We start from the raw sequence: 10479 nt of genomic DNA, 5'->3' as shown, positions 1-10479 counted from the left end.
CAAAACAAAACACTCTCTACCAGTCAATATATAAAAAGTGAACTCTTAGGGATCGTGTTGATGTTTTACAATAAAAATATACTATTGGAAAAAATTTTTCAAGAAAAAAATCTGGGGCTCGAACACAGGCGGTATTGCAGAGGAGCGTCAGAGAAGCCTACGCTTCCCAGGAGGCTCTGCGCTGACTGCCCCAGGCCTCCCGACAGGCTCCGCGCGCTTTACGCGCCAGCTTTGGCCTTAGCCTGAGAGCAACGGGGTCGCGACGGACAATGGAAAGCAGCGACGGGGAAGCCGTCGACAAGCGCCGCGTCCACCTGCGCCCTGTTACGCTGCGCGATCCCGCCCCCGTCTTGCTGCACCTTCTGCCCTGCGAGGTTCTGGTTAACCGGCCCGCCCCCGTGGGGCTCTTCTTCACCCCGGCCATCCGCCAGGGTCCCGACGGTGAGCGCTCTCGGCTGGACTACGGCTCCCGGCAGCCCCCGCGCCGGCGCCGCGCTCTCCTCCGCGAGGAGCGGCGCGAGGGCTCCTGGGGATCGTGGTCCACCGAAGGTGGCGGGAGGGCGGCTACCGGGCTTGCTCCGGTAGGCCTGGATCAGACCCTCACTGGGGCCCTTCGCCTGCCTCCTCCAGGACTGGAAGTGTCGTTCCGGGGCCGCAGTCTACGCGGCGAGGAGGTGGTGGTGCCGCCCGGCCTCGTGGGATATGTGATGACAGAAGAGAAGGGAGAGGTGTTGCTGGGGAAGCAGGACTTCTCGGAGGGTTTGGAGGATGACGAGCAAGAGGAGCGGGAACTGGTGGAGCCCCCGGAGGCGCTGGAGCGCGACTTCGTGAGCACGGGGGTATAGGGTTGCAAGGGAGCGCGGGTGGGAGCGGCGGCCTCGATGCTGAGCCGGGGCCCCTTCCCTAGGACCGCTTTATTGGAGCCACAGCCACTTTCAGCAGCTTCACCCTGTGGGGCCTGGAGACTATCCCCGGTCCCGATGCCAAAGTGCGTGGGGCCCTGACCTGGCCCAGCCTCGCTGCCGCGGTGAGTACATGGATGGGCCCCCTCCCTCCCAGACCCCACCCCCCGCACCCCTTCAAGGTGGTTTCCTAAGTTTTCCAGAATCTTGTCCCTGAGTGAATCTGGGGGCTTCGGGGCTGGGGAGAACAATGGGGCAGATGGGACCTGGGTCTGACTGGAGGATTAGACTGGGTAGGGGCAGCATGGCTTACCCACCACTCTTCTCTGGCCTTCTAGAAGGGCTATGATTTTGAGCAGCTGGGTCTCTCCCCTGAGGATCTGGGCCACCCAGTCACCATACTGCAGAAATCCAATAGTAGAGGTGATTCCTGTTGCAGATTCACGCACAGGTACCCGAGGACTGAGAACCAGAGCTTGAAACTGAAAGCCACCGATCCCTTCACCCCAGTAAACCCTTCTTCACTTTGGAGCCTGATTCCATCACCCCAATAAAGGAGCTCTTCACAGAACACCTGTAAGTTCGCCAGCACCTTGGATCCAGCACTGCCCATTTTCCCACAAGGACCTTTCACAGCTCTGACCTATAGAAACAATTTATTGCCGGGGGCAGTGGGGCAAGAGAGGCCAGAATTCTGCAGCCAGTTCCCACCCCACCCCACCCCCAGCTCCTACTTTACAAAAGAAATTTGTACAGCCACCAGTCCTCTATACAAGCCACCCGCACCCCCCATCTCACTGTACACAGCTGCCTGGCTCCCTCTGGTCCCTGGTTCACAGCAGGCCTGGGCCTGCGGCCAGCCGACCTCGGAGTTGACCTGAGCCCTGAGCTCGCCCTGGTGCTAGGCGCCAGCAGGCCTTTACCAGGCCTGTCCTCTCCTTGTGGAGTTGTCCTCTGCCCTCTCTCCCTTGGCGCGCCTCTTGGAGACCCCAGTGGGGGAGGGATGGGCCGTCAGCCGCAGTTCTGCTGGCTTTGCTGGCACTGCCACGGGCAGTGCCTGGTCACCATTTTCCCCTCTTGCTCCAGTCCTTGGGAGTGAAGTGCAGACACTTGGAGTCGATCCGAAGAAGCCGCTTGAGCATAGCCCGTTCGTGCCCATCCACGATGTCCTCCGACAGTGTGAGGATATACTGGCCCTGGACAGGAGACGGGGCCAGGCTGGTCAGCCCACGTGGGGCCTGCTCTCTGCACCCCTACACACACCTGTCTCCCCCTGCCTGCCTCCCTACCTTGTAGTAGTTGATGAGGTTGAGGTACTGTAGAGTGGAGATGACATCCTCCTTCTTGATGCTGGTAATTTCACTGATCTCACTGTGGGAGGGCAAAGATCAGGTCCCCTGGGGGCCTACATCTCCACCCCAGGCCCCCAGTAGCCCGAAGAGTGAGAAAGCCCGGGAACAGACAGGTCATGCCATGCACCCCCGGGCAGGCAGGGCCAGGCTCACTTGATGGTGATCTGCGGCCTCTCCCCGCTCTCTGACTTCAGCCCCATCAAGATCTCCAGAATGGTCTGGGACCAGTAGCTTCGGTAGGATAGGAGGCCAAGATCCGAGAGGGGCTTCTCAGGGGTCCCTGTTTTCCCTTCCACTTTGGAGAGTTCATAGCCTAAAGCAATGGAGCAGGAGGGGGTGGGTAAGCAATCACAGCGTTATGCGACCATCGTTTAGGAATGCAGGTTGCAGAGGTAGACTGCATGGCTTCCATCCTGGGCCTGCCATGTGGTAGTTCTGTGCCTCAGTTTCCTTGTAAAGGACTAGTGAGCGTACTGTTCACCTGTGTGCTGAGGGCACTGAGAGAAGTAGCTACAATCAACTAGAAGCCAGTGAGGGCTTACAGGTGGGATGCGGGGAGTGCAGAGAAAATGGTTTGTGGAAAGTAAGTGCCTCCAACTTGCCTCAGGCATACCAGACTCTCTGCGCCTAGATATGTGAGGAGAGAAGAGGGGGAGACCCCACCTCTGGTCCAGGCCTGAGGGTGCTTGCATTCTCAGTCAAATCAGTTCCTTGGCTGTGACCTGAGAAGCATCAGCTGCTCTAAGACCAGGCTGGCCTGACTGGATGGCTGGGAGGAAGCAAGAAGGGCGCCAAAGCACTTCCCAAGTCAGAGGGAGGCCATTCCTCAGCAGTAGCTACCTCTCCAGTGGCTCTCTCCCTCCCATTCTGACTGCTGTGCCCTCCTCTACCCTGCTGACCACTGGGCACTGGCAGGCAGTTCCTGGTGAGACCCTCAGGCCATACAAAACCCTGAGCAGTTTCACATCTCTTGGACAGTATTCATTTCCCCATCAGGGCCCTGAGATGTCTCCACTACTTCTAGAAGCCCTTCTTTATCCTCAGTCACAACGAGCCTTGTGTTGGATCGTAGCCCTTTCTCCTTTCCCCCTTCATTCATCTTTATCAGCCAGTCTGACCCTCTTGCCCAACTTCCTGTGACTTTCACCAAGCAGCCCGGTGGGGAGGACAGAGAGGCTTGTGCTTTGGAGAAAGGAAGCATGGAAGAGGGAAGGGGCACACTTGAGTTCTTACTCAACTTTGCGGGGAGTGCATGCAGAGTCCTGACAGATCAACTGCAGGCCACACTTGCCTCCTCAGCTGCAGGAGCTCCCAGCCCCTCCCAGTCAACAACCGGCCCACCCTCTGGAGCTGCCTGGAATGGTGCTTCTAGTGCCGTCTGCTCCTGCCGGGCACAACTGAGCACATTTCCCTGGTGGCCCCGCACACATCCCATCTCCACTGAGGGCTGAGCACATTTCCCGGGTGGCCCCGCACACATCCCATCTCCACTGGGGGCTGAGCACATTTCCCGGGTGGCCCCGCACACATCCCATCTCCACTGGGGGCTGAGCACATTTCCCGGGTGGCCCCGCACACAACCCATCTCCACTGAGGGCTGAGCTCCAGCTAGACTGACTTTCAGCAACCTTCTGCTCTTCAGGCAGGTTTCCTGAGGATGTGACCACATCTTGGCATCTTTCTATACCAATAAAATTTCTCAGAACATGTCAGTGATCAAGTCAAGCCTCCAAGTCTTCACCAGACAGCTAAGCCTCCCTCATCTCCCGGGTCAGAGCTTGGTTATCCCAAGGGTGCAGTGAGTGGTGAGTTGAATGGAATGACGGTAAGAGGCTGGGAAGCAAGAGGGGGGCCTTGGGGGCTGATGAAGAGTTCATGTCTGATGAGGGGCAGAGGCCAGATCCCTGTGAGTCACGTCTGACGTGACATCTGCTGTCCCCAAGGCTCAGAGAACAAGTAGGGAAATAAACCACAGGTCCTTCCCCAGGAACGTGTATAACCGCACAGGACCAGACAGCTGAGCAGGAGTGGCTCACTCGGCTTCTGCCCGTGCCCTGGGCAGGAGCAGACAAGTCAGATTTGGGAAAAGTTGAGTGGTACTTAGAACCTTGGCCGAGGAACTATGAGGGGCTGAAAACCTAGTCCAGACGAGCAGGGCAGTCGCCCCAGTATGGCGAGAACCTTGGGAGAGTCTCATCGTTATTTCTAGCCAGTTCCCCTGGTGACTGGACTGTACAGCCAGGGCTGAGAACACAGCGACCCGACATGTCCGCGTGCAGCATCTGTGCGTGAGACAGCGATGGGGCCTGGGCCTCCCAGGACCTGCCCCCAGCCCCAGCCAGCAGCACAGGTACTCACTGAACTCGATCAACAGCTTGCCGTAGCCCCGGCGCTGGTAGGGAGGCAGGGTCAGGATGCAGGCCACGTTGTAGTCTTCTGTGGATTCCTTTTCCTGGAAAAGAGGGGCAGGTGAGTGTGAGGGAAGGGACCTAGCTCAGGGCAGGACTGAGGACAGCCTGGAAGAACACTCACCTTGGAGAAGTAGCCCACGATGTGGAAGCCCTTGCAGTCATACTCCGTCATGACGTAGAAGAGGAAAGGGTCTGTGTCATAGTACAGCGTCTTGTGGTCGAGGAAACACTTAGCCAGAAGACACAGGTTCTGGGAATAACTCTGCAAACGAAAAGGTCTGTCACCACCCTGGGTACCCAGCCTTGAGCATGGCCGTTGGGCCAGGGTCAGCCTGAAGCTTCTTTGTCCCCCAGGCTGATAGGTGAGGAGCCTTCCTCCCTGGGGCCTGACCCAGTCCATTGGTCAGTGTGTCCGGCGCACGGGCCCTTCTTAGTGTCCAGGAGCCCACGTTTCAGCTGTGTGATGGTGTTCAAGCACCCGCCCCCCGGTGAGCTGGGCAGGTCTACTCGTGCTCTCCATACCCCATCTAACTCTGGCCTGGAAGCCTCCACTGCCCTCTGCCACAGTTACCAGTCAACAAACTGATGTGTCCCCGCTAAGAAAGACTGACCAAGGATTATGAGAAAAGCTCTGCCTGTGTGACAGTCTTAGGAAACTGGTTGTCAAAAAAACAACACTCTGCAACCCCCAGTCACGTCTCTTGAGAACTGATCTGCTCTTCTACAACAGTGGTAAAGAATTCCGGAATTTGACAAAATAACTGCCTCAAGGGCTGCCCCAGCAAAATTATTAATCTTGCTACTTTATTTCTATTCTCACAACTTTCCTGCATTTCAGATTTGGCTTTTTAAGCACCTGCTGGACACGGCCATTTGGATACCCAAGCCCACACACTTAATACAGTTAACAGTGGTTAAAGCAGCACCTTCCTCTCAAGTCCCCCCAGCACCCAAGCAAGAGCTGTCCCCTGGCAGTCTAGGTGACTGCCTCTCCCTCCCCGCCCTCCAAGCCCCAAGAATGGAGGCATTTCACTTTTAAAGTCCCTCCAGGTTATGCCCTTCTTCCTCCCCACAGCCAGACTAAGGCAGGTTTGAAGCCCCAAACCTGTAGTGTCCCCACTTCCCAGCTGACCTCAATCCCACCACCTGAGCTCTGTCCCATGAGCCTTGCCTCATCCTGTCTGCCTTCCAGCCAGAAGAAAGGATCTTCGCCTTTTACACTGTCTCTGCACATTTTTTTGCATTTCACAGATAACGCTTTTTTTTACAAATTGAAGGTTTGTGGCAAGCCTGCATTGAGTCTATCACTGCCATTTTTCCAAAAGCATGTGCTCACTTCATGTCTGTGTCACATTTTTATAATTCTTGCAATAATATTACAAACTTTTTCCTTATTATATTTGTTATGGTGACCCATGATTCTCAATGTTACCACTGCAATTGTTTTTTTAGACACAATGCTACTGCACGCTTAACGGACTATGGCACAGCGTACATGTACCTTTGATATGCTCAGGGAAGCCAAAAATATTGTGTGACCGCTTTATTTCGATGTTCACCTGATTGTGGTGGTCTGAAACTGAACCCGCAGTATCTCTGGAGTCAGCATCCATTCCTGCCCTTCAGAACCCACTGCCTGTGTCACGGCTCAAAGGTTACCTCCTCTGTGAAGCTTTGCTGTCCACCTCTTCTGGATCCTGATAACCCACCCTTTGTGTTTCATGACACGTATCACACTGGGATCTATGCAGCCATTAGCATGTCTGTTTTCCCCTGTGAGCTCTCAGCAGAGATTTTGTCCAATTCACCTTGTACAATATCGCCCACCACCTGCCCTACAGCAGGAATGCAGTAAATGGGGTGAACGGATCTGTTAGCCACAATGGTCAGTGTTTTCCTGAGCTGAAAGAAGCTACTCACTCGACTCCCTCAGACTCCCGGCGACAAGGACTCCCCGCTGCCCCTCAGCCACTGACCTTGTTCTTACGTCCATCGATCTCAAAGAAGGAGATGGTACCCTTTCGGTAAATCTCGTTGCCTGGAGGATGTCGCAGGTCACACTTGGTCTGAGGAAGAGAGGAGAATTAGGGGCAGGGGTGGGGGGTTGCTAGGAGGATGGCCTCCTGGGACCCCTCATACCAAGTGACGCTGCAGACACTTGAGGCTTCGGCCGTACTTGAGGCAGAACTCGCAGAGGTAGAGGACGGGCAGCGTGGTGAGCTCCTGTGGGTATGGAGAGAAGTACCAGGGCTTGAGGCGGTGCCGGCCCAGCTCGATGCACTCGATGTTCTTCATCCGGGTGACAATGTCGTCGTGGCTCCGGTCAGACACCAGGCTCCCAGTCATGCGAGGAGCTGACGGTATTCCATCTGAGCTGTCCTGCGAGTCCTGCCCAAGGCCGGTGGAAGACACCAGGTTACAGGAGACAATTCAAGCTGGGCACTTTACAGCTCACAGCCTTTCCACAGGTTTCCTTGTTCTAACCTAACAGCAAACCTATTGGGGGAGGTACTAAAATCCACACTTTCCAGTTAAAGAAACCAAGACTTGGAAAGTTTTCATTTGGAATGTAGAAAAAAATCACCCAATGCCTGATCTGAACCAGCTCCGCCTCACTCCCAGTCCCACCAACGCCATCTCTGCTCAGCACCCCTTGTTCATTTTTAAACTAGTCACTAAAGTCTCCGCCCTGCCTATGTCCCCTCCTTTTCACCCAGCTTCCCTCTTCTTCAGACCTACCTCATCAGTGCCCAAGCAATTCGATTTTCGCTTCCGCCCTGGCTGAGCTGCCACTGCCCTACGGGCTGATCCATTCTGCAGGTGAGAAAGTAGGAATAGAAAACATAGCTGTGAAATGAGCCCAAAAGGGGCCACCAGAGGTTAGAAGAAGGGGAGGGAGGAAGAGATGGTTTGGGGGACTCACCTGGGGAAAAACTGAGGCTGGGGCTGTCTCGCTGGGCACTGGGGTCGCTGGTGAAACCACCTCCACCTTCCGTTTCTGCAGAAAGAAACCAGGACAGGTGGGTCAGAAGGTAGAGAAGGTGGGACCTGAGAGGAAAGCAAGGTCCCTGGAATTGCTGAGGGTACCGTTGAGCGGTGGTTGGGCTGCAGGCAGGAGCTGGAGGAGAGCGGCTGGTCGGGCTCGCCGCCGGGAATGGCCTCCCGCTCCTTGGGCAGGTTGAAGCGGAGTGTGATCTGGACCGGGATTGGCAAGGTCTTCCCGCTGGCCTGGGCGGAGGCCGGCTGTAGAGATAGGTCCAGGGTCTTCCTCTGGGGCGGGGTTGGTGGTGGGATCAGGAAGGGGAGTAGGGCCCCCTCAGCATGGAGTGATCAAACCCCACCCTCTGCCCTTTCAAGGACACAGGAACAGCCACTGGACTCTGGAAACTACATCTGCAATTTGGCCCCCATCCTTCACAAGCTGAAGCCAGGGTGGGAGGGCACAGCCTCCAGCCCATCCAGGAGCCACTGAGGCCAAGAGATTTGAAAAGTAGGAGGCAGGAGAGAGGAGGTGAAGTAGGGGACCTACTCACCACCTCTCTCTCTGGAGAGCCGGGGCGGGACCCAGGAAGTCCGTTCTTGGTGGGGGTCTTGGCCTCTTTCTTGGGGAACTGGATCTTCTTTAGGTCCAGCCGCTCGTGGGTCACCCATTCATCCAGGCGTTTGTTGACTGCAGCAGTGGGGATGGCTCAGGAAGGAGTGCCAGAGGCTGCCCCGCAACCCTGCGGCCCCACCTCATCCCGGCCCAGAACTCACAGTCAATGTAATGGACGTAGAAAAGCTTCCGGCCACTGATGTCCTTCACGCTCAGTATCTCAGCCAGGGCTGTGGGAACAGCAGAGGCAAGGGCCTTAGACAGACCAGGCCATGAGGCTCCACCCTCCTACGACCTGAACACCACGAGGCCCGATTCCTAAGCCCCAGCACTTGGAACTGCTCGCTCAAGCCCCCGTTAGTCACCAAGTGCCATCCCCTCTCCAAGCCCTGCCCGGTCCCTCACAAACGGCTAAAAGCCACGCCCCTCCTGAGTATCTGCGCCCCGCCCGCTCCAGGATTCTAGAGGCCCCACCCCCTCCCCTGGGTTCGGTTGACTCTCCCCCGCCCCTCGCCCTCAGGTTCCTTAGCCCCGCCCCCCGACGTCACTCACGCCACTCATCTTCGTTGTCTTGGTTCCGCCGCAGCACGGGCAGGCGGCAGCCCTCGATTATCTCCCCCTGGGGAGACAGCGCGGCGCCAGGGTCGGCTACTGGGGGGCCTCGGGCTCTACCCACCTCCCCTGGCTCCCTCCGCCCCGCCCCGGGCACCGGACTCACCACCTCCGCCATCTTCCCTCCCTCCACTGCCACTTCCGGCCCCTCTGGGAGACGTCACTTCCGGGACTAAACACGTTGTAGGCCCGGGCCTCCCCGAAGCGGCTTTACGAGAGGACACTTGCGAGACATCGCCGCCCAGCTTGCTGACGGAGCCGGCCCGTTTGGCTGCTGGGGGAATGGTGTGTTTTAAGTCTCAGGCCAGGTCCTGGGTGGAATCCCCACAACGTGCACAACGATTGGAGGAAAACTGAGTCCGTCACGTGACGCTCACTGGGTGCGACGCCGGTCACGTGGGACTGGTGTTAGTGCTTTGAGGGAGGCCGGGCTGGGGCGTCTCCTACTGGCGTAACGATGCGTCGCGGGGAGTGAATTGCGCGTGCTCGGCCGGGAGTTGGGGGGCGGGTCTGGAGAAGTGGCCGGGACTTGAAAGAGTCAACGCGTCGCTAAGTTGTGGACTTCATTCCTTAGGGCTGGGAATCACGGAAGATTTATGGGTTTGTTGTTTTGTATAATAGGTTGCTAATTATAAGAGTAATTACAACATTTTTCATTTATACATTCAACAAGTGCTTAGTTATCGCCTACCATGTGCCAGGCCCTATTCTAGGAGCCTGGAATACATCAGTGAATAAAATAATCTCCTCCTCCTGGAGCTTGCATTCTTGGAGGTTGGGAAGAATAAAAGAGGGGTATAGATAACAAACAGTAAATATATTTTAAAAATAAATTATCTAGTCTATTAAAGAGTGATGGGCTTCCCTGATGGCGCAGTGGTTGGGAGTCCGCCTGCCGATGCAGGGGACGCGGGTTCGTGCCCCGGTCCGGGAGGATCCCACATGCCGCGGAGCGGCTGGGCCTGTGAGCCATGGCCGCTGGGCCTGCGCGTCGGAGCCTGTGCTCCGCAGCGGGAGGGGCCGCAGTGAGAGGCCCGCGTACCACCAAAAAAAAAAAAAAAAAAAGAGTGATAAGTGTTTTGGGAAACCAAAAAAAATAAAAAACCCTGCAAGGTGAAGGAAATGGGCAGGTAGGCAAACTGTGGCGTGCAGGCCAAATCCAACCCTCTGCTAGTTTTCCTACAGCCAGTGGGCTAAGAATGGTTTTTTATATTTTTTAAAGCTTGGGGAAATATCAAAAGAATATTTTATGACACATGAAAATTATGAAATTCAAATTTCAGGGTCTGTAAGCAATGTTTTGTTGGAGCATAGCCACACTCATTCATTGACGTTTTGTCTATGACTCCATCCACATTAAAACTGAATAATTGGAACTTCCCTAGTGGCGCAGTGGTTAAGAAGCCGCCTGTCAACGCAGGGGACATGGGTTCCAACCCTGGTCCGGGAGGGTCCCACGTGCCTCGGAACAACTAAGCCCGTGCGCCACAACTACTGAGCCTGCACTCTAGAGCCCACGCACCTAGAGCCCGTGATCTGCAACAAGAGAAGCCACCGCAATGAGAAGAATGCGCGGAGCCCCCACTTGCCGCAACTAGAGAAAGCCT

General features: G+C 56.1%; 2 protein-coding genes across 5 annotated transcripts; one reads left to right on the top strand and one right to left on the bottom strand.

Annotated features, from left to right (window-relative positions):
* Window positions 1-230: 230 nt before the first annotated feature.
* On the top strand, window positions 231-1368 carry RNASEH2C (ribonuclease H2 subunit C). The gene is made up of 4 exons (XM_065883047.1): window positions 231-441; window positions 631-827; window positions 908-1027; window positions 1342-1368. Exons 1-4 carry the CDS (start codon window positions 270-272, stop codon window positions 1366-1368), a joined length of 516 nt encoding a protein of 171 aa, XP_065739119.1. The 5' UTR covers window positions 231-269.
* Window positions 1369-1926: 558 nt separating this feature from the next.
* KAT5 (lysine acetyltransferase 5) lies at window positions 1927-8998 on the bottom strand. Of its 4 annotated transcripts, XM_065881278.1 has the most exons (14): window positions 8979-8998; window positions 8813-8879; window positions 8422-8490; window positions 8199-8335; window positions 7753-7908; window positions 7589-7663; window positions 7405-7479; window positions 6805-7053; window positions 6642-6731; window positions 4787-4927; window positions 4613-4706; window positions 2408-2567; window positions 2192-2273; window positions 1927-2098 (listed from the first exon to the last, which is right to left on the bottom strand). In XM_065881278.1, the coding sequence occupies exons 1-14, from the start codon at window positions 8988-8990 to the stop codon at window positions 1964-1966; spliced, it is 1542 nt and encodes a 513-aa protein (XP_065737350.1). In that variant the 5' UTR covers window positions 8991-8998; the 3' UTR covers window positions 1927-1963. The 4 variants fall into 4 exon arrangements, with proteins under 4 accessions (XP_065737350.1, XP_065737349.1, XP_065737352.1 ...); XM_065881277.1 differs by having other exon boundaries at window positions 8813-8990; XM_065881280.1 differs by lacking the exon at window positions 7753-7908 and having other exon boundaries at window positions 8979-8990.
* Between the last annotated feature and the right edge of the window lie 1481 nt (window positions 8999-10479).

This window comes from Phocoena phocoena, chromosome 8, assembly GCF_963924675.1.
Source record: "Phocoena phocoena chromosome 8, mPhoPho1.1, whole genome shotgun sequence".
Lineage (NCBI taxonomy): Eukaryota > Metazoa > Chordata > Mammalia > Artiodactyla > Phocoenidae > Phocoena > Phocoena phocoena.
The sequence above is the reverse complement of the archived record's forward strand: the minus strand, read 5'-3'. Positions and strand labels throughout refer to the sequence as shown.

Coding starts and splice junctions, on each gene's coding strand:
- RNASEH2C (XM_065883047.1), top strand. CDS start 270: ATGGAAAGCAGCGACGGGGAAGCCGTCGACAAGCGCCGCGTCCACCTG. Junction 828..907: donor AGGCGCTGGAGCGCGACTTC/GTGAGCACGGGG, acceptor CCCCTTCCCTAG/GACCGCTTTATTGGAGCCAC. Junction 1,028..1,341: donor GGCCCAGCCTCGCTGCCGCG/GTGAGTACATGG, acceptor TTCCTGTTGCAG/ATTCACGCACAGGTACCCGA.
- KAT5 (XM_065881277.1), bottom strand. CDS start 8,990: ATGGCGGAGGTGGTGAGTCCGGTGCCCGGGGCGGGGCGGAGGGAGCCA. Junction 7,909..8,198: donor GCTCTCCAGAGAGAGAGGTG/GTGAGTAGGTCC, acceptor CTATCTCTACAG/CCGGCCTCCGCCCAGGCCAG. Junction 4,928..6,641: donor TCGATGGACGTAAGAACAAG/GTCAGTGGCTGA, acceptor TTTCGTTTGCAG/AGTTATTCCCAGAACCTGTG.